We start from the raw sequence: 23,461 nt of genomic DNA on the forward strand, positions 1-23,461 counted from the left end.
CTTCCAAATGGGGCTGGCATTCATTCTACAGAATACACCATCAGTGATGGCAGGTGGTGCCACATACATTATGAGTTCCTGTAAATAGCGTAGGGCAATGCTTAGAAAAATCTGAATTTGGGCTGTTGGTGGCATATCCCCAATATTACATATCAAATATCTTCCTCTGGATTAAACCAGCAGCAAAAAAGTCAGAAGCAAAAGAGTCAGAAACATCATTTAGAAATTAATTAAGCACTGCAGGTAGACATTGGTTCAATACTACCTTGCTTTCTGGCTTTAGAACCCACTGTAACTGATGATTAGCTGTTCACATGAAACTCACTGACTCTGTAAATGAAAGAGCCTACACTGATTTGCACAAAATTAGAGGGAGAGAGAACCCACTGTTAAGACACAGCATATTGAAGCAAAACTTTGGTCAGGTGTCTACATACACTGTACTGCAAACAATACCTGTAAAGATGTTTTCCTAAGAATCTTCTTAGCCTATGGGTATGTGGAATACCTGAGCTGACAAGCAGAAGACTCAATTCATCTATGAAAGACCACTAATCTTCATCATTATCAACAGGGCTTGGCAAGTTTAGAGGTGAAGAGAAACAATAAGGATACCAGATACACAGCTCCAAAACTATCTGAGAACTAAGCAAAACTTGCATTTTATTTCTGTAAGCGCTAAAGAAGTAGAATAACAAGACCCTCCTGCATAAACTTTGGGCCTCTGAGAAATTTCAGATCTCATATATCATTCAGTGACACAACAGCAAAGTGTCAGGAGAAGAATCAGTTTCGGTAAGAACAGAAACAGCATATGAACGGCACAAATATTAAAACCAGCTCTTAAAATAAAAAGGATGCTAACAACATTTTGCAAAATAAAGCACATGAAAGGATGTGCTAGAGGCATATCTATGTTGCATTTTTCATGCTCATAAATGTTGTGAATCAATGTTATTAACATGTACATTTCTAAGTTGTTTAAAACTCAAAGAACAGAGGAGAAAAAGAGACATGCCTTGCTGCTGCCAGCATGAGGCTCAGAATGTGCTCAAGGAATTATTTCAATTATTGATTTACACGCTTTAAAAATACACTTTGCATAGGAAAGAAAACTGAGTTAATAATCACATAGCATGAAACCATCTTTCATAACCCAAATGAGAGGGCAAACTTCAACTACACTGTTTTACATCAACATATTATGTTCATCTTCTAGAGAGACTGGGTTTACATTCAGAAAGTAATTTCAGGTTAAAAAAAAAAAAAAAAGTCTGGCTCAGTTTGGTACCTCTTTCTATAATAAATGGAGGCTTACATGAAACAGCTAGTTGAAATGTCAAAACTGCATCAGAAAAAAAAAAATCATTATTTTAAACATGGCCAAAGGCACAAAGCTCTTTTACAGGATCTCTTTTCATTGTTTTGCAGCCCAGCTATACCCTTTAAAATGTTTGAAGCAGGATCTAATGAAAATGAAATCATCTCGTTACCAATTACAGCGGAGTCCCACTTGCAAAGAACGAGCTTCTCTTCTATGAGTATGATGACATTTAAAGCTAATTTTAAGTTCATCACAAATCAGGAAACACCATCTCTATTGTTATTCTCCTCCCATATTATAGCCCACACCAATACCTCTTGCCCAGGTTTTAATTTTCAGATATGGCACTGAGGTCCATCAGATTCTCTTGTGCTGAGCAAAGTGCAGCCTGTCTAAAAACAGTTTCCAGGCTGCTCATGTGTCTGCAGTGACTTTCAAGCAGCAGTAATAGTCACGAACCACCACAAAATGAGATCTCTCAGAATGGTTATAACTTCTGCTGCCCAGCCAGGTATACATTGCACCAAGCCCTCAAAAATGCAGTAGTTTAGGCCTGGTCTTATATCTCTTTATGACAGAAGTCCAAACACTTGGGGAAAACACAGCGCATGACTTATGATTAACAAGCACCACAGCATGCTTTGAAGCATAAGGCTGCAGATGTTGGAGAACGTCTCTGAAAAACGGAATAAAAAGCAAAGTCAGTGTAGTGACTCTGCATCTGCCTAGCAACAATTCTAGGACTGAAGGAGATTGGATTGCCACTTCCAGATGTGGGAGGTCAGAATGCAGTTCATAACTTCCACACAAAGGGCAAGTTCTCCCTTGACATCTGCAAAACTCTTTTGTCAGCTCTCTGACATCTTTGCATAAGTACTGAGAAGCAGGTGGCCATTATAATCTGGAAACTGTGTACACCTAAGGGATATCAGCTGTGGCAAAGTAATTTAGTTTTGCCATGGGTGGCGTCTGAGATGACAGCACTTCCTTTGGACTTGAATTGCAATGTGGTTTCCTGAATTCCCAGACTGTAGTGCAGTTAGTGATGACAGGCATATGGGCTGCTTCTTTAAAATGAGGAAACGTCCAACCATCCTGTGAGTCTGTGCTCTTACAGCCCTGTGCAGGCCAACCAATTCCTACTTTGAGGAGGGGATCAACAAGATGAAGAGAAAGGGATAATAATGCTTTTCTCTACTGTTCAACCTTTACAAAACTTGCCTTCTAATCAGGTCAACATCGGATTAATTCTTCAGAGTTTATGTGCATTCCTGTGCTCAATTACGCATGTTTTTCTTTCTGATGAACTTTTAGATGTGGGTTAAAAATATTTTCCATTTTACTACCGTGTCTCAGTCTTGTTTCTGAATCATTTTCTGTTTCTTTTTTTTCATTGTGTTCACCCTTGCTGGTCACCTCAGAGCATCTCTTTGTGAACTGTATGTACCATTTCCTGCACAATCCCAAGATTTACTAGAATTGCTAGTTTCCCTCTTGCATTTAAACTGGGCATTAAATATACTGCTAATGGGTCAACAGGCAAAGGGCTCTACTGAATGTGCAACATGAAAAAGATAACAAAGACTGTCTGGACAGCAAACAAGGGAGATTCTTTGAAGTCAGGATACTCTAGCCAAGATCTAATAAAGTAACAAAAAAGAAAAACTAACTCAACCAAGAACAAAGGGCAGCATCACAAACTAACAGCTCTGACCTGCCAAAAGCACTGCGGAAAAAAGAAAAATGAAAATATAAAGCTGCTCAAAAAAAACAGGAGCAAAGTGCAATACGAAGCTATATACAAAGTGCAGGGCACATTAGGTCCAATCCCAAACGTGTGGGAAAGTACAGGCTGTGTTTATGACTCTGTCTCCTGCATGGATTTTTACTCTGTTTTCATCTTTTGATGCATGTTCCTAGTGACTGAGCTCAAGCAGAGGAAAGCACAACACGGTAGAACACAAAGATGAAGGGATGTGCCTATCCTGTACTCAGCAGCAACACCTAAGCCAAAGATCATCCAGGATCTAGAGTCTCTCAGTGCTTTATATCACTACTGCTGCAAACACCCATCCAGAATCTCAGTAGGTACTGGGTCTCAGACTTTCTGTAGCTGGCAAGCACCACAGAATGCTTGACTGTTTCCTTATCAGCATTGGGTCCTGGTTCCATGGACATTTTGGCCAGCTAAGAGAGCCCCCCTGCATGGTAAATGCTACTGCAGCAGAGAATGCTCATGATCAGGTTAAAGCAATTAATTCCTCTGTTCAACTCAAGCTAAAAAGTCAACATTTGTTATGGTGGATGTTATTGTCTAACATAGCTCAACACAATAGAGGCAAATTAAAAGATAAGAGAAAAAATAAGAGCTTCAGGAAACAGAGAGGCTAGTGCTCCTGTGTAGCACTAGGAAGAGGGGAGTCAAAATCAGCAAACTGTGGACATCTGCTGGCCTCACTGCTGCTCTCACACTTTCCACGTAAGGCCATAAGTGCCCAAGGCAAATGTGCTCTATGCACGCAAGGGAGGTGAACAAACTGTGCAGGTGGGGTTGTGCATTCAACCCCACCAGCAGGAGTTCAGCTGAACTGGCTGTGCTGACATTGGGGAAGACAGATACAAGAAGGAGGAGGGATAGAAAATGACCAACCTGAGGAAAGCCTCCATCACTTTCATATGTTGGTGCCACCTGTGAATCTGAGGAAAATCTCTCTGGATGGATTGAAACAAGCTATCAGAACTAACAACTAAGAAAGTGAACATGCAAGGAGAACAGGCAGATACATAAAGGAGCATGTAAGCTGTATCAAATACAAGAGGGAGGGCAGGTTTATGGCTTGTTCTGACTGCAGAAGAATAAATGGATCTAATCTGCACGCACATGCTCAGATCCCTTTATCGCATGAATCAAGAGTGAACTTTGTCAGTGGGATTTCAGTTGCCAACGAACATGTCCTGTTTGTGATATGCCAGGTGGAGCTGTCAGCGCTGACAGGTAGAAGAAAACTCCTCTTTTAGAGCCCGACCTTGAGTCAGTTCAGTTGGGAAGTGATTGAGGGTGAAAAAAATACAGGATAGGACTGCGGTATTTTCACAGCCTCTTTTCTGACCTTTACTTCACTGCACAGGAGCTTGTTGGCACCTATTGGAAGAATAAGTGCGTGGGGGAGTATCTCTCTTCTCCTCTTGTGTTGAAAAGTGGAATCAAATTATTCTGCTCACAGAAAGATTGTGCCAGTAAAATAGAATTTGAAGCCACCAGGGGCTCATTGAGAAGAGAAGCTTTTACACTATATGAAAAGACAAGAGACAAAAACCCTTGCCAAACTCCTTTACTCTATATTACCAACAGCTGCAATGCTGGATGTGTCCGGATGCCTTTTAAGTGCCAAGGGGAGTGACGGAGGTGGGATGGCATGTAAGCAGATGAAATACACGACAGCTTCTCCCCTGATGGCAAGTTTAATTATTTGCACTGTTGTATACACAAGGTAAAAATATAAACATATTGGGAAATCATTCACTCTGCTTCCTGTGTCAGGTAGATGATGAAAAATACTTGCTCTTGCTGGTCCACAGCAGAACAAGGTCTTAAAATATTCAGAACCTGCATATGCCTTTGTCACAGAAGGGAGGAAAAACAAGGTAGAATGTATTTCCTAAAGAAGGAGGACATTAATATATCAAGAGCAAACACAGATGTGCTTTGCTATACGTACTGAGATACACAACAGAAGAGAACCAAACTTTAAGCAAAAGAGACACTCAAGTATTTTAATTTCAGAGGATTTTCTTATGTATCCCTTCTTGTCCTTTCTGCATTTTTAGATCAGTGGAAGAGGAAAGGTCTGATTTTTTTTGTCTGTTCTAAGAATCAATTTCCCCAAGCAATCCTGCTCCAGGATCCAGAAGCTCAGGATGAGCAATCAAGATGTGTGACTCAAAATCATAAGCCATAAATACAATCAATGATGATATAATCTGGGAAGCTATAGACCAGATAAAAAGACAGAGATGATATCTTTCTCTAACCAAAAGTTTAAGGGTTAAATACAACTGATTTAGAAATGACAACTACTTGTGCACAGTTATCTAACAAATGTTGATATACTTGCTTAAGTTAACATATTATGACTATTAACTATTAGCTTTTCTGCTCGAGTATGAATTCTGGCTTGTTCTGTATGAATTTATCTCCACTGCTGGTAACTCAGGCGCTCCTAAGAGCATTGCCTCTGTGAGGAGGCATAGGTTTGAGGTGCAACTTGATGAAGGCCTGCCAGCTTGAATCTCAGCTGAGCTAGAAGAAGCATGCACTGTATTTTCTGAGTAGATTTTCTTGGATTTTGCAAATATAAAACAGCCAGCCTCTTCCTCTTTGCATCTATGCAATGCTGGCTGTCCTACCTTAGCTCATAAATCCAATTACAAAAACTGTTTCTACATCATGTGGGATTGCACAGTCAGGGCAAGACACGCCAAGCTTCTCAGTATACATTTAGTGGCATTTCAAGCAGATAACCACCTCTTTTCTTTGCACATTGAAACATTAAGTAAGTATATTTCAAAGACAAACCATGGAGAAAGTGGCTGCTGGGCTACTGATTTAGTGCCTATATTTGAAAACCAGAGTCAGGCATAGTAAAAAGCTTTTTAAAGTGTGAAAGAAAAGAAAACATTATGACTTGCCTCACAGGGGGAGTTCCTCAAAGGGGTTGGAAATGTAGCGCTGGTCATTACAGTGCTTGCTCCTGCTGGTGCTTTGCTGGTGTCAAGGATCAGGGCATAATCTAGATAAAAGAGCAGGAAGAAGGTCAAACTGCAGAACCCACCTTCTGGTTTTGGGAAACTTCCTTTAAAGCCAATGTAAGCTGGCTCCTACTACAGCAGGATGTCAGACAGGAAAATATATTTTTCAATTTCATAGGGAAGCAGCTTCACATTCTCACTGGGCAGCCCAACTATTTTCCTCCTACAGTTATCTTCTATTCCTCCACAACTTCCAATTTCTCTTTCTTGCAAGGGTGATTTAGCATCTTTTTCAACACACAAACTTAGAAACAAATCTTCATCTTCATCAAAACAAAGTCAAACAGTGGCAACAAAATAACATGAGAGAAGTATTAATGCAGCTTGAAGTACTTTTGCTACCTTAAACATTAGTAGTAACCAGAGGAACAAGGGCAGTAGTAACATTAGAGTTCTTCCTTGACAGCTCTAGACCAAAAAGTATATATTGCAATATTTCAGTTCTGGAAGGTACCACTACCTGGATCTTAGTTATTTGGGCTTACAATGAAATTACCTCTACAGCATAGATAGATCATGAATCATCATCATTTCTTTGTCATCTCTCCATAGTAACCTCTTTCTGGGCCTTTGATTTCTTGTTTACCTATGCTTCAATTCATTTGTGGTTTGCAGTACTGTGAGCTGAGCCATCAGGTGGCATAAATCAGAATAGCTGCACTGTAGTCTGTATCAGTTCACTGGAAAGCAGAGAATCTCACTCTTTATGTTTAACAACGAATGTAACTTTGTAAACCAATGTTGGGATTATACACCATTAACTTTGCTGTTATTGCATCCTATTAAGATGCTCTATGCCTCAACAATAAATGCTTTCAATGATTTACATTATTGCATTAGGAAAAGTCTTATCATGCCAGGCAGCCTGCATACCAAAAACTCAACCAGCAGTAGTTCAATGCCCAGGGTATAAACCTTCAATGGTTTCTATGAGAAGGATTAGGAATCCTGAGATTTGCGTAGAGGAAGCAAGCATGCAGTAGTTATATATACATATACATACATATAAATACACAAGTGGAACTCAAGGGACAAGAGCGCAAAGAGAAGGAAAATTTGGAAGCGTGAAGGGAAAAAAGAAGCAAAACAGCAAATCAGAAATAAAAAACGGTTCAGTGTGGTGGAGGGGCACACAGATGAATGCTTCATGTGAAGTTGTCTAGAGGGAGGCAGGACTATTCTCTGTGGTCAGCCTAGGAAACCTGAGGTACTAACTAGCCTCTTCCTAAAGATGGGAAGTAAGCAGGATAGTCCTGCTCAAAGCACAGATAGCAGAAAGATGTTTTTGTTTTACTGAAGGCTGAATCTGTAAATACACAAGAAACCTCCCCACCATTTGCTTATCTTTTTTTGCTGTCTGCTTTCTGCACTATTTACTTTTCCATACCTTCTACTGAAGGAAAACGGTTGTACTCCACGCTCCCAATTCTCCACGGAGAAGCACGGGACGCTGATGAGCCCTCCATCCAGCCACAGTCCCCTTCTTCAAATGAGCAGTAAAAGCCAGAAGGAAGTTCTCCTGCAAGATGGAGAGAAACACACATATAGAAGAACACAGGTGAGCTGTGGATAAGACACGGAGGCACACACAGAAGCTGACTATTTTTACAGAGCTGCCCAAGAAATGCAGACAACTCCACAGCTGCTTTTTATGTGGAGTCATGCATGTGCCTGACCATACAGACAGTGGTAAGGGAGGCAAGCCTGGGACTGTGATTAACTTCCTCCCTCCAGACAAACTGAAGGAAGATGATATATTTCAGTATGCATCATGGGGCATTGAGGAATTTATCCAGCCTCTACTGCTGGGGAAACCTTGGACAGTGATAATTACTAACATGCTTCACTCTTCATGCCTGTAGCCAGCCCAGCTCAGCACTGTGACCTCTCCCCTTTGTGAGAAGTGCCTCTAATGAGGTCTCAGATAAAGCACTAAACCCTCCTGTGCTTCAGTTTCTGCATCTGTAGATCTGTTTGGAGGGGTGAATGGAAGAAAATAGTTTATTTTAAGCCATACATTCAGGATTCGAAGCCCACTCATTCTGTCATTGGCTTTGGATTTCAGGCAGGTTTCCAGCTCCAAACAATGAAGACACGTTAGCTTTTTGCCTTTAAATTAATGAGTTTTAAAGTAATAATCATCACATTCAAAGCAGCACATGTCTGCATACCTTCTTCATCTCCTTTGTCCACATTGCAGATTCTTACAGAATGTGTAAAGCACATCTGAGCCATACACTTACACTGCCGCAGGTAAAAATGCTCCATTGTGCCACAATTCACTCGATTTGAAAATTTATAAAATCACATTTCCCATCATCTTTAATAAAAACACATTGCCTAATTTCTACTGATGATAGGTTCTACCTTTGCATTTCTCTTCTTCAGCACAATGGCAGATTCTGACCTTATTAAGTAACCTCAGAGAAAACGAGCCTTGTAAAATGTCATGTAAAAATCACCTGCATTATAACATGATTCTCACTTACAGTGAATAACTCATCATCTATAATACAGATCTTGTGCCCAGGGTGTAGCTGACAACGCTGCCAGGTATGGGGAAGCTTCCCAGCAGAAAAAAGGGCACAAAAACTTTCTTTTATGGGAAAAGCTAGATTGGGAAAAAAAAGTGCACTTTAAATATGGAGTTCCATTACACATCAAAGATGCCAGAATAGACGTAAAGAAGAGTGATGACTGCTTTTATCCTTCAATATAGACAAACCAGTCCTAGGGTGTGGCAGTACAAAGCCCCTGAACACAGGTGCTCAGTGGGTCTGTTCTTTCTTCCAGTAAGGTAGAAAAAGTGCTGGGATGTTCAGATTTAGCAATAAAAGGGATGATGATATTCCTGGCTTCTCACAGCTTTTACAGTTATGTACTCAAATCTGCGCTAGCAGTTTAGCCTATATTTATTTCTCCTTCCCTGTGCCCCTAAAGATCCCCTAAAACTGTCTTTGTTGTTTTTTTTTATTTTTTTATTTTTGAAAGGAAAGAAAATAAGATCAGAAGTCTGTTTGAAATTGCCAGATAAAAATAAATTTAATGTGTAAACACATTATAAAACCACATATCCGGGAAATTAGTTTTTCCTTTCAACTGTTTGTCAAAGTCAGAGTAAAAAATTCTTGACTTACAAAAAGTAGGATAAACTACAAGCTCCTAAAGCAAGAAAATCTGCTGGTGAGGTGATACCAGGAATTTCATTAGCTTCCGTATGAGAAGAAGAGGCTCCTGAATGCATGAATGTGAAGAATTTTTCCCTCGAAAGCTTTCTGTCTATAAAGTGGGAATCAGTATCCACACCCCAGATAATTCAAAATGTTTAAATATGATCAGAATTCTCTGTCTGAGATTGCAGGTCAATCAAACATCTCTTCACAGGGCTTCAGCTCTCATTTATACACAAAATAACAGGATGGCTTGGGTTGGAAGAGGCCTAAAGCCCACCCAGCCCCAACCCCTGCCGTGGGCAGGGCTGCTCCCCACCAGCTCAGGCTGCCCAGAGCCCATCCAACCTGGCCTTGGGCACCTTGAGGGACGGGGCACCACAGCTCTGGGCAGCAGTGCCAGGGCCTCACCACCCTCTGAGTGAAGAATTTCCTCCTAACATTTAGCCTAAGCCGTTATCTCTTGTCCTGCCTCTACGCTCCGTCATAAAGAATCCCTCCCCCCCCTTCCTGTGAGCTGCTTCTAAGTACTGGAAAGTCGCAATGAGGTCTCCCCAGAGCCCTCCCTTCCCCAGGCTGAACAAACCCAGCTCTCTCAGCATGTCTCCATAGAAGAGCTGCTCCAGCCCTCTGAGCATCTTTGCAGCCTCTGGACCCGCTCCAACAGCTCTGCATCCTTCTTGGGCTGGGAGCTCCAGAACTGAACGTAGCACTGCAGGTGTGTTCTCATGGGAGCAGAGTAGAAGGAGAAACATATCCCTCAACTCTCTGCACTTCTTTTGATGCAGCCCAGGATACAATTAGCTTTGCGGACTGCAAGTAAATACCTCAATAGGCAATTCACTGTCAGTGACACATTCATTTTCCTCCTGGTCTACCCTGAGAAAAGAGCTGGGAAACAGAACAGCATTGTCGGGACCAGGAATACTTCTAGGATCCTGAATCACCTTGCTTCACAGAGGTGCCTGAAGCAAATCTTTCATGTATGGCTTTTTAGTAGGTCCAAACTTGAACCCAGAATCTGACATACAGGTGAGGGGTATATTTTATTGCTTTTGTTTCCCTCAGTCACACAAATTTGTTATCAAAAGATCAAAAACTGAAAGTTGAGGCTTTTTTAAGTCTCTCCTTCAAAAAAAACCCATCTCCCAATTCATTCAGCCTAGTCTTTAAATGTGGAGCTGTTAAGCTGAAAGTTGCTTCCCTGTGCTTTACCCCTCTACAGAATTTGATTATATTGCATTGTGCTGCCTGAGGCTGAGATCCAAAGAAAATGACAAATTATGATGTGTCCTGAATTCCTACTGAAACAGCTTGGCTTGGTGTCCAGCTGAATTCATTTCACGGCCCTACGTTATCTAGGTTGATGCAAAGAAGTCAGAGCAGCAGGAGGAGTCTAAGTAGTAATCCCTGCCTGGAAGCCAGAAAAAGCTCACTGTAGATGAACAAGTAAGGGTATAAATAAGAAGCTATTACTTCCCCAGAAATTTGATTGCTCCTCCACAAATTAATCTTTTATGAATTTTCAGATGTCTTGTGCACCAGTGCAATGTTCTTTGCTGCTCTTTCTTACTTCAAATACATGGAATTGTAAGTGCTGTACGTATAGCTGCTTCACAAAGCGCACTTTGGTTAGCACTCCTCTGTCAGCATCTACTTCTCAGTGTTCTGAATGCTTATACTTCTAACTCGCATTAGTGTTCACACTGCACTGATGAAGGAAAGCTAACCTGATTTTATTGTAAAAACGAGTAAAACGGAGCAGTCATTATGCCTACTGAAACAGTAGGTCATGTTGGGTATTATCACTGGTGAAAGAAACTTCAAAAGGTTTAGGACTCCCTAAAATCAAGAGGCAGCTTATGGATTTGGGACAGAGAATAAAGTAATCCAGTCAAGACTCAAGTACTGTGAGAATGCAAGTCTCTGCTTTTCTTTGAGAAACAGAGATGCTGAATGGTGTTAAACATTTTTTAACCAAGATTCAAGCCTTCTGAATGATTTTGCCTGAGAGGTAGTTAAACTCAAGTGACTTCGTTTGTTTTAAAAAAACAAAACCAACAACAACAACAACCGTTACCTCAATTCTTTTTCATCCTTTAACAGCAGAAAACCAAACTAGCAACTGGAATAATTTATGAAGCAGATGGAGCAGGTTCATTATTGGCTGGCTCTTGACTCAAAACCAGGTGCAAATCAATAAGGGGCAACTACAGTTTAAAGTTTTGAGTGAAGTTCCAGACCTGTACCTGTATTATAAAGGACAAAAACATAAAAGATTACTCATTTTTTGTACAGACCTTTCCCAAATGTAGGAGAAAATCTCAGAAGGCATCTACTCAAAAAGTTTAAAGAAGCACATGAATCTTAAATGTGAGCTTGTTTTCAATGGCTGTCTCTGTGCTACCAAAGTTGTTTACCAAATTCTATCAGAAATGAAGAACAGAAAGGGAAAATACATTTCAATACAGCCAACAAGAGTTTTCCTTTAATGATGGAAAGCACTGCTAAGTTGAGAAGTGCCAGAAATTAAAATTCACTGCTAGAGTTGCAGCTTTTGATCAAGAAAGGAACAAAAGGATGTGAGTATGCAAGACAGGAACCTTAAGAGGATTGCAATGCAGCAGGCTGTTTGTTCATTTGGTTTGCTGGGGGATTCTGCTGCCTGTACCTATCTGTAAGACATATATGAACCCACTGTTGTTTTTTTTTTGCCTGGAAAGTAAACTGGCTCCTCTAGAATTATTTACCTGTACTTTTTTTTTTTTTTTTTGCCAATTGCTTGTGCTATCTCAAATTCAAACTTTACAGGTTCCTATTCTACTTGTCATCCAATTTTTGGCAGCTGTGTGTATGCACCTATCTGCCTACACAGAACAGTTTGAGTCATTCCTAACGTGAGCCAGATACTAGTCTTTCTTACCTCATCTGGTAGCATTAATCCAATTTGTTTAACATTCTTAAATATTCAGTGAGGCAAAGAGTGAAAATTACTCTATAACCCAGTGGTTATGCAATTCATGTGCAAGGCAGAGGATATTACTCTCAATCCTTCTTGAAGGTAATGTTTATATAGCGTGGAGGAGCAAGATCAGGAGAGACTGAATAATTGCTTTCTCTTCCAAATGGTATATTCCAGATCACACTGCTTTGGAAACTTTCAATGGAAATCAGAAGTGTGGGTTCAAATTCATTCAGTCAGAAGAAAGAATCAGTCCTGGGTTTGTCGCATTCTGAGTGAATCCTCTAAATTCTACGTCTCCAGATAAAAAACGTACTACCAACACTTTCATTTTTACTATATATTTTTTAAAAATACATCCACAAATTTCCCACATGTTCTGCTTGATCAACCAATATTTTCCCAGGCTGAATGTTTCTGGTGAACCTGACCCAGAAACTAACAAAGTCACTGGCCCTAGAGGTGTTCAAGGGACTCGGTTTAATGGGGAAATACTGGTGGTAGGTGGACAGTTGGACTGGATGATCTTGGAGGTCTTTTCCAACCTTTATGATTCTATGATAGTTTTAGACTAAACAAAAGTGTATCCACTTTTGTTTCAGTTAAGCTTTTCTTCTCTAGGCTTACTGCCCTCAACAAAAGATCCTTGAACCAAAATCGAAGATGTTGTTACCTAATAAGAGAAGTACAAAGCTACTAAAACAAATTCTCTCTGATAGAGAAAGAGCTCTGCCAATCTGTATTAGTAAAGAATTTCTCTCTTTTTTCTTGTTTTTTTTTTTTCTTTCAGTAAGTTACGATTCATAATCAGGAATTTACTAGTAAAGACATAAGGCCACCATTATCTGAAGTCTTAACATACATCTGCAAAGTATGCTTCTGCAAAATAATCTCCAGAGGGGCATTTCTATCAGTCTGTTAGATCTGTAACTCTGATCCCAAATCAACATGGTTCAGCATCTATCTCTACATCTGCCTCTTTGAAGCTGTCTTTTCCCCCTGTGAGCTTATTTGATTATGACTCAAACAGCAACACAGCAACATGCTTTTCTCTAGGGGTCATCCCTGTCTGATTTTATGCTTTCTACAAAGACTAATTGGTTGCTTGCAGAACAAGCACCGTGACTTTTCATTGGCCACTGATAATTAAAGGGATGTTAACAAATAGCAGGTTTAGGGAGCTTTTTCCATTTAAGAAAGGAATAAGAATCAAATTATAAGATGACAAGAAAAAAAAAAAAAAAAGAAAGAGGAAATGGAAAAAAGAATTATTCCAAGCAGCTAAAAGACTGTGAAAGGAAAAAAAAAAACAACAAAGAACAATTTTGAAGCTCAAAGTTGGAAGCCTTGTTTAAAGGTAATTTGAAAAGCTCCCTTTTCAGCTGCATACATGGCTACACATTTTTCTGACAGTTCTTTCTTGTAAGCAGAAATTCTCAGGAAACCCCTTTCCCTGCTCTATATGTCAGAATCACTTCTTGCCACACCTGCAGAAAGCTGATGAAAATATCCACGTTACTCAGGACTAAAACGATAACATTTTGATCATTTTTCTGTTTTGTGTAAGAAATTTTATGCTAATAAAACTTAGGTGTTCCTGCTCTGGCAGGGGGATTGGACTAGATGATCTTTCCAGGTCCCCTCCAATCCCTGGCATTCTGTGATTACATTCAACACAACAAACAGGCAGAAGCAGAGCAATCAGCAACAAAAGAAGGTTTTAAAGAAGAAGGTTTCTTCTAAAGAAGAAGGGCAGTTTCCTTCTAAAAGAAGAAGGTTTTAAGCGTGGGAGCACAACCCAAGCTCTTCCAAGCCTTTCTTTTTTGTTGCTTGTAGTGGAAAATGGTGCCTTTTGGGCCTTTTGGCTGGGAGCAATGTGTCCCACTGCCAGCACCTGGGGTTGAAAACAAGCTGTGAGGTCTTCTCAAGCTGGGAACTGTTCTGCTAAATAGGTGGTTAATTATCTTCCCCTTCTTACCTTTTCTGTATTTTCAGTAAACCTAAAAATTTTGAAAAACTTTTATGTTGACATAAATGTACTATACTGCTTTATGCGAATAGCTATGGATGAATGCTGGCTAAAAGGCAGCTGAACAAATCCTCATGAATAGCGAAAATAGAGTCACGTTCCTTTAGGCCTGCCCTACGCTATGATGGTGTTTAGTCTGCATTCATGACTAGCACAACTCCACAGAAGGAGCTCTACTGTTCCCACTGATATAGATAGGATTACTCTCACAAGGCAGAACCATTTAAGAATATAACAGTCTATCTGAACATATAACCAATCCACGTTAAATAAGAGTAAGTAATATGTCTCTGTACTTCCAATGACACGAAAATGCATTACACCTACCCACTGCTCATTGGAACTAGATGATCTTCAAGGTCTCCTCCAGTCTACCCCATTTTATAATTCCACGACTATCATAATTTTGTAAGGATGTTCAATTTAAGTGTAGAAAATAGAAATATCATTATCAGATCTGAATATCAAAATGATTTAAGGGCTGGATCACCTCTCCTGCAAGGAGAGGCTGAGAAAGTTGGGGCTGGTCAGTCTGAAGAAGAAGAGGTTAAGGGAGGATCTTATCAATGTCTATAAATCCCTGAAGGGAGGCTGCAAAGGAGACAGGCTATTCAATGGTGCTTCAATGCTGCTGGGACAAGAGGTAGTGAGGACAAGCTGGAACACAGGAGGGTCTATCTAAACATCAGAAAGCACTTCTGTGCTGTGCAGGTGATAGAACACTGGCACAGGTTACCCATAGACGTTGTGGAATTTCCTTATTCAAAAGCTGCATGGACGTGGATTGGGGCAACCAGCTCTGGGTGGCCCTGCTTAAGCAGGGGTTGGATCAGAGGGACGCAGAAGTCTCTTCTAACCCTAACCATTCTGTAATCCTGTTTTAGAGCTCTGTTTTAAAGCTCTCAGGTGAAAGGAAGGTTTTGATACCAATAATACGAAGCATTCTTGGTTCTAAGCAGTTACAGGTTGGTAGCAACATCATTATTTCTACGGAAGTGAATTTAATACTCACTCAGCATGTGTCAGTAACAAATATTTCAAATTATAGCAACTCATGACACAAAGTAGGGTCCTATCACTTCAAGCTTTTAACTAATTTCCTAGATGGACCTAGGCCAAACCACTGTTCTCCACACCAAAACTGTTACTTTCTTTGTTAGCAGCAAAGAACTGAAGTGTGAAATTTGCTAGGAGTTGTGTATCACTGCTGTCTTAAGTTTATGCTGAAAGGTCTTTTAGTCTAGATGTCACCCATACCCACAGTTTGTTTGAGTTACTTCACCAAGGTTGACCTCTGCTCTAGATGTCACGCATGAAAACTAAACTGAGAGTAATTGTTCTATTTCAAAGGCTTTTGGAAGTACAGGTATTTTGGCCAGAGAATGCAATTTTGCATACTAAACCAGTCCTGTCAATAGGAGTCCATAGGCTAGATCTATTGGCAAATACAACAAACCACCACTCCTCAGTATTTGTAGACTGACAAAGGGAAATACAATAGAGGTAGAAAAGATAGAAGTATATATATAAAAAAAAGACAACACATTTTGAAGACTGTTGAAGAAATGCTATAAAAATATCGAAAGTAACACAATTACAGAAATATTTAGGCATATAAAGTTTCCAGAAAACTCAAATTGCTATCTAACTCCTGATCTACAGACTGACAAAGATCAAGCACTAAAGACTGCTGAAGAAAGTACAGAAAATGAGAGTAATTAACAAAGACACAAGAGTAGGAGTTGATCTAAGACAAGCTTCCTAGCTCCACTCACTTTTCATACCTTAGAATTCCTCTCCTTCTTCCACCTTCTGCCACATGCTGTACCATGTTTTGATTAAAAGCACTAACAAACCACATATTTCATAATTCTGTAAAGCATCTAGCTATTTAAGCTATACTCTCTTTGCATTTTTGATCAGGATTTTGTTAATGAGGCAGTAAGAACAGCTTAAAAACCTGCTGCGGAACTAAACAAGGCTAGTACAGAAACATATCAAGTGGTCCACTCTAGGCTGATATCCAGAGAAAGTGCACTATAATGGAGGACGTTGGTCTTTTGACAGTACTGAATTAATTACTACTGAAGTCTCAGGCATTTAAAATTCAAAATAATTTATGCTTTTAGAAGGAGTTGCTTAGCTTCCATCTCCCAGAAGGAAAAGGAGGACAGCCTAGGGGTTTGGATTTACTCACTGCACATTGCTCCTTCGTCTTCTCCCTCAGTGCAGTCTCTGATGAAGTCACATGTCTGGCCCAGACTGATTGATGTGCCATTCCAGCAGCTGAAGGAACCTTCCAGAGCCATTTTTGAGACAGAAGCAGCTCCTAGAGAAAAAGAAAATAAAAGCCACTTCAGATTACTAAATTGTCTTCTCCCCATCCAACATGGCCATGGATAACAATGAAGGGGAGAAAGATGTTATAAAAATCCCTCAGTCCAATAGTTACCTGATAAAGTAGTAGTTTTGTTTTGTCTGTCCAGATCTTTCCAAACACCAAAGAGTCCACCTAATGCTGAACTAAGATTCCCAGGCACGTCTGTCATTTTAACTTGGAAGGCAGCTTTGAACCTTGAAAACAGGGCTGAAACCCTACAATCTGCTCTATGGTACTTATCAAGAACAACATGATATGCATGATGGATTGTGTGCAAGTTGCTGCTAGACTGATGGTACTGAAGACTGACATGCTCTCTCTCTAGTTCAGGAATAACGTCTACATTGCCTGGAAAGAACATAAGCTTTCATCACACTCTCCTGTCAACATGTATTACCTATGACTTGGGTCTATCATATCCTCATATCTTTCTGCAAGAAAGAAAACAGTTTGACCTCTCTTGGTAGTTTTCGTTCTCTTCTAGATCCCCTTCTGCTTCTGTACTCCTGCCCCCATGAATCATGGAGTCCTGCTACAGTCTACATCTACTAAGATACAAAGATCATCAATTCATTTTCCCTGTGCCAAGCAGCAAAAGGCAGCTAGCAACATGGAAAGGAGCCAACAGTTGTGACATGCAGCCACTGAAAAATACTATTAGAAGTTCATACCATCCATTCAGAAATGATCTGGAGAACTTGTCTCTTGGCACAGCCCTTTTCTGGAGGCACTTGATTTCCTTGTCAGTTGAGTAGTCAGAGACCATTCAATGTGATGAGTGAAGTAAGACTTCTCTCAATCTGAATCCTTTCATTATGGCTAAAGTACACGGGGCAAGGACTGATTAGACTACTTAATTTTAATGGTCAGTTACACATGGAAAGTAGGACTTTCAGTCAGTATGTATGGAGGAGGCCAAGCTTGCTAAGTGCAAGAATCCATTCCATAAAAATCTGGGCGTAGACCCAATGCACAGAAACCTTCCCGACTGTCTGCACAGATGAGTCTATAACAATAAAGAGGTCTGTGCTGTGAATCCCCCACTGCAAAAACTCCTGCCCTGTCTCATATTAAATGGGTAAGTACTAAAGATTAAACCAAAGCCTCTGGGCAGAATGAGCCATTGTTTGCCTAACTCATCCATGCTTGCTAAACAGAGCAGCTACATCATGTTCTCTGGTACTACAGGGAGCTGGGAATCATTGGTGATTCAATTAGATCTGCACTTGATACTTTTATTTATATTGCCTGCCAAAATTAAAATTAATGAAGCATGTAGGAAAACAACCACTACTTCTCTTCAAGCTTATTTTATGGTGCAAATCAATTCAGGAGTGGGGGGAATACATGTCAACCTTTTTAATAAAGGACCCGGGCTCCTGAAAAGGGTGATCTGCGTTACTGTCAGCTCAATTTTTTGGACTGCCTTAGAGTCATTCTGGCTTGCTGCATTCAAGCTGCACAGTGCCCTCGTATTTCAGTCAGGGTCAAGGCATGACTACAGAGGAGAACTTTGCAGAAAAAAAACAACAAAAAAGACCAACACAACTCAGCTGGTTGCTGACAGTTTCTTTGGGTCCCTCTATAAAGCTTTATGGCAAAGAGAAGATACCCTCCTCGCCCTTGCAATGCTCTTTGCAAAAATGCACTCTTCAAGACACTGTCAAAAGACTTTACTATGTTAGAAGCAAAGCTCTTTGCTTGCCTTAAACCAGTCTCAGTGTGCAAACAGATGCCAACAAAGCTGTAAGAAGTGGCTCCGGTACCTTAGTAAATGATCCTTCCTCCATGGGGGATGCACCAAACCCATGGAGCACCATGTTGCTTCAAATACCAACTAATGAAAACTTAAGCAGAGAATTTCCATAAGGTTAGAAATATCAGGATATTCTTAAAAATGTTGAAGTCCTAGTTAAATTCAGAAGTATTTTTGTCTTTGAATTACCCCGTGTATCCTTTTGAAGAAACTCTCACATTTATTACCAGTTCTCATATCCAATTTGGCTTATCTGCAACCTTTTCAGCATTGTCTATATTTTAGCCCAGAAACTGTTGCATTTCAAGGTCACATGCAGACGTTCAGAGTAGAGGTTGTTGTAAGCAATGGAGTTGTTTTGTTCACTCAATTCATTACAACTTTGTAAAGGCACTCAGTTTTCCAAGCACGAGTGCATTAACACTAATTTTAATGGAACCAAGGCGCTAAAGAGCATCTACTATCTTCCCAGATGTCTTTGTTGTAGCCCCCAAAATCACAAATCTCGTGAAGTCAACTGACTACGATATTAAAAGCCATCAGTTACAACTAGACATTAAGCAATTCCAGGAGCCTGTCCTCCAAAACAAAACAGCAGATTTGCATGCTTATTCATCTCTGCAGAGATGGCACTTGAATTGGCTTGAATTTGCATTAGATGCACACATACATGCTCCTGGTATAGCTTAGAGATCACAAATAGCAAAGCTGCAGCTGAAGGAATGGCTGGGCTCTGTGACAGTGCACGATGTTTTTCTGTCTCCCATTTACTTCCTTACAGAGTGCACAAAAGCAAAATGAACTGAAGATTAAGTTGTAAGGCAAACAGCTAATCAAAAAAAGCCCAAATACAAGTGATCCTTTTACTAGGCCACTTTATAGAGGTGTCTGTGTACAAGTTCAAGGAAACTTGATTTTCAGTTAAAATATTTTGTAACAGACATTTGATCTGATTTTTCATTTCCCAACCCCCATCATTTCTGGCCAGTGGAGCCAGAAGGACGTTCATCACTAAATCAGGAGGTCTCAACTCATATACAGAAGATGTTCAAGGAGAGGAAAATGAACTGTATCAAACGAGTATCAAAGGAAAATTTGTGGGAGACATCCTTTATATTTACAGCAATGTTTATGTATGTAGTCAGGGGCATCCATAAATTACAGCAGTCATTAAGCTGTACCATGGCTGGCTTAGAGCCTTACAAATCATTATTTAAACAGCAACATTAAACAAATGGTATTTCAGGCTCTAAATCGAAAGGAGAAACAAACAACTCCTTGAGGACCTCACGTGCCCTGCTTCTGACCACAGTCCAGAACTGGAAATGTTCAAATCCAGTACCAGACCTGGGAAAGAAATGATAAGTCTGGTCTCTTGACTTACTTTTAGTTTCTATGCAGCATGATCAGCATAAAAGGCAAAAATGACATGGCTTAGCATAACACAGGATAAACAGCTCAGACTGTGAGGCCAAGCGGGGACATAATTTACTCTGCAGCAGATGTTGTTCTGGGTTGGGCTGCCTCTTCTCTCCTCCATTCCTCCTTGATCAGCAGGGAAATCAAAATGTATTGGCAAGTTCTGGCAAATCGGTCCCTGAGGAACGTGGCTAAACGGGACCATTTGCTTGTGATGGTTGCTCAACAGATCACTGCAAAATAGGAACCTTCTACTGACTGCCACCACACGTGAAAGTGGGAGAGAAGACAAATTCTTACAGGCATTCACAAAGATCTCCCTTATCTTGCAAACTGGCTGCACTACTAATTAGCATGCAGAATCAATCGAGCTGAACACAATTACACCTTCAAGTGTTACATGGAATCTCTCAGGCCATAATTTTCAATGTTACTGAAAGCTTCTGGGACCAACACAGTCAGGTAAAGCACTCCCACTCAGTGCACAGAGAAACAAGACAGACTAATGGGACATTTCCTTGCTTGCTTTGAAACAACTATCACTTGTGCCTTGTAAAACAGAAGAACAGACTTTGCAATAATTTGGGATGAACTTGCACCCTTGTGTGGTTTCCATCAACAAGAAAGGGCTCACTTGGCTATCTTGGAGGAACTGAGCCAGACACAGCTGAACTCTGGTTATGGTGGTTCTTAGGACAAGACCCTGCATACATATAAGGTGAAAAATTCTAACTTCTAACTGCAAATACCCACATATGGAACTCTATCCTGCTTATCTCACCACATATGCTACCCTTCAAAAAATAGAACTTTCCTATGAAATAAATGGCTTTAAACTGGAAGAAGGTAGATCTAGACTAGATGTTAGGAAGAAATTGTAACTGTGAAGGTGGTGAGACACTGGAACAGGTTGCCCAGAGAGGCTGTGAATGTCGCCACTATGGAGGTATTCAAGGCCAGACTGGATGGGGCTGTGAGCAGCCTGGTCTAGAGGGAGTTGTGCCTGCCTATAGCAGGGGATTGGAACTGCATCATCTTAAAGGTCCCTTCCCACCCAAACCATTCTATAATTCTATGATGATTCTCTCTGTTTAAAAATAGTTCCACATGCTAGTGCTGCAGTTTCATGCTCCTCCCCCCAGCCATGAAATGCTACTGAAATCCATGGATTGTGGAACATTATTGTTATTGCTTATTTGATACAAGTACTCACCATTAACTTCTCAATTTCATTTGCTACTCCTTTGGTTGGAGCTCCAGGCCCTGACTCAGAGATATTTGAAAAAAGAATACTTGGGGATTTGAAGGTTGCAGAGACAAAGAAAAACTGTTGCTTAGCTATAATGAAAGGATAGTGAGAATTTGAGGGAGTTTTTGATCATTGACTTTGCTATGAATTGTCCATTTCTCGTGGGCACATCAATTTCTCATTGCTCATCAGTTTTACAAGCAGTGCAGACATCTTGTCCTGGTGCTGAGGATAGCCGTATTATAGGACAAAGCAAATTTTCCACTGATACTGAGACAATAATATCCCTAATTCCAGGAGTTGGAAGATGTAAAATAAAGGAGGTAAGAAAGAGAAAGAAGAGAAAGCGGGGTTCACGTTTAAGGAAACTGAAGCCATCCTTGGTAAATGGCCTTGGAAATCCAACATGATATATGGCAGACACATAAATCGCAATCTTACAGCCAGCTAGACTGCCCTCATGTTCCAGGTACCCAACCCCAGGACACCTGTATTCAGATCTGCAGAAAAGTCAAGCAGTCACAGCTGCAAACGAGACCAGAGAAATATATGCTTGGCAAATACAATGTCCTAAAAAAAATGCTTCAACAAAAGATTGGAGTCCAGATTTCTCAAGCCAAGCAGCCAAATTTAGTCAACAGTTTATAATTTCTAACTTTAATCTTTGTTACAGCATCATTACTGTTACTGCTGTTGTCTAAAGCTGCAACTGAAGCCGCATTTGTATGGAGGTGATTTCTTTTTATTACATTGCCTGTTAGAGGCAGAAAGAACAGCCAATGTTCATATGTCTGAAAGCTTGCCCATCTTTCCAGTCACATAAACTGTCTTCAATCTTTGTATTTCACTTCCTATCTTCAAAATGGGACAAACTCATTACAGAAGCTCTGTGAGGTTCATTAACACTTGCAAAGAACTAAGATGTTATGACAGCAGAGCCTTGAGAAAAACTGTAAGGAAATTATTTACTGTCTTTGAGGTGCAATTTGAGTAATTTACAATACAAAATGAACAGGACCATACACATGATGAAGGTAGGCCAAAAAGATACTGAATAGCTCCCACTGACCAAGAGCTATTCGGTAGCTGTCCTGCATGCTACAGGGGCACAGCTCCCACAGAGAGCTACTCTAAGGTTTGCCTGTTAGAGCCACGTAGAAAACAGAATTTTCATTGCATATGAAATCTAACATTTCAGAATGTACTCTACCCTAAAATAAAAAAGCCAAACTTTCTCAGAGAACAAAAACTTCACAGCAATTCTGGGTTGGAAATACTGACTTTAGAGATCGCAATATGTACCTAAGTGTCATAAAACCAAGAAATCTGAAAACAGTTGAATTCAGACAAAGATAATGCCTTTTGTCAGGAAACTTAAGTGCAAAGCTACTCACTCACATCAATAATTCAGCCAGCTCAGTTCTAACACACTCTCTGCTGCTGTTCTTTCAAAGTGGGATTGTTATGTTTAGTACTCAGTGCTTGCAGTGCCTGCTCCTTTCTCCTTGCCTAATATCAACATTACACCAAAGAGAGCTTAAAAGCACAGCCTAAGAGCAGGCACTTACTCAGCACCACATTTCAGTAGCATGAGCCAGCATTCACATCCTCTGCATTTTCCCTAACTGCTAACTGAATGAATTTCCCACATTACTGTTTAGGTGATGTAGCCTTCCTAAGGCTACAGCAACAACCAGCTTTCTTAGAACTAATGCAGAATTATTAAAATACAGCCAAGTTAGCTGTATTTTACACTTCCCCATTTTTTTTAATTAGGGAACTTGACTGAGGATCTAATATTTATCTTCATTGCTCCTGAGACAGCAAATAATTGCTGAGTATAAGAAACAACACGATAACATCTTTTCCTATTAATCTTGCACAAAATGTAGCCGTTGCTTTGTTGGGGCTCATGGTAACATAAGTATTTCTTCCTCTGTTTTGCTTTCCAGTGAACAATTTCAACAGCACATCAAAACATTAAAAGGAAGTAAAGAGGAAGTAAAAGGATTAAAAGGAAGTAAGGAGATGCAGCAAAGGATTTCATAGAGAAAGCATGATTTTCCAACATGCAAAATATACTGGATACCTACAAGGTTGAAAGTGGCCAAAAAGGATAGAAAATTAATACTTGTTCCCAAATATCTATGAAACACTGTGTACACAGACATTGGATATTGTTATTATTATAACTCACACAGCAGATCTTTAGTTTTCTTTCTGGATATCAATATCCAGACTTCTAACAATGTAATGAGATAATTTGTTTTGAAATCCCAAATATCGTTTTCTTTTGTTTTTGTTGTTGTCAGTGCTTCAATATCAGACCATATTTGCTATTTGATTCCCTTTTTTCCTAAGCT

General features: G+C 40.1%; 1 protein-coding gene across 1 annotated transcript in view; it reads right to left on the reverse strand.

The window, feature by feature from the left end:
• The window catches only part of ALK (ALK receptor tyrosine kinase), a 291,809-nt gene that overhangs the window by 55,843 nt on the left and 212,505 nt on the right, over nucleotides 1-23,461 (reverse strand). The window contains exons 6-8 of the mRNA XM_085218861.1: nucleotides 16,492-16,623; nucleotides 7,521-7,652; nucleotides 6,014-6,114 (exon numbers count right to left, since the gene is read on the reverse strand). Coding sequence (XP_085074987.1) covers nucleotides 6,014-6,114; nucleotides 7,521-7,652; nucleotides 16,492-16,623 — 365 coding nt within the window. The remainder of the gene's footprint in view (nucleotides 1-6,013; nucleotides 6,115-7,520; nucleotides 7,653-16,491; nucleotides 16,624-23,461) is intronic.

The sequence above is a fragment of the Meleagris gallopavo genome, chromosome 2 (assembly GCF_905368555.1).
Source record: "Meleagris gallopavo chromosome 2, MGAL_WU_HG_1.1, whole genome shotgun sequence".
Taxonomy (NCBI): Eukaryota; Metazoa; Chordata; class Aves; order Galliformes; family Phasianidae; genus Meleagris; species Meleagris gallopavo.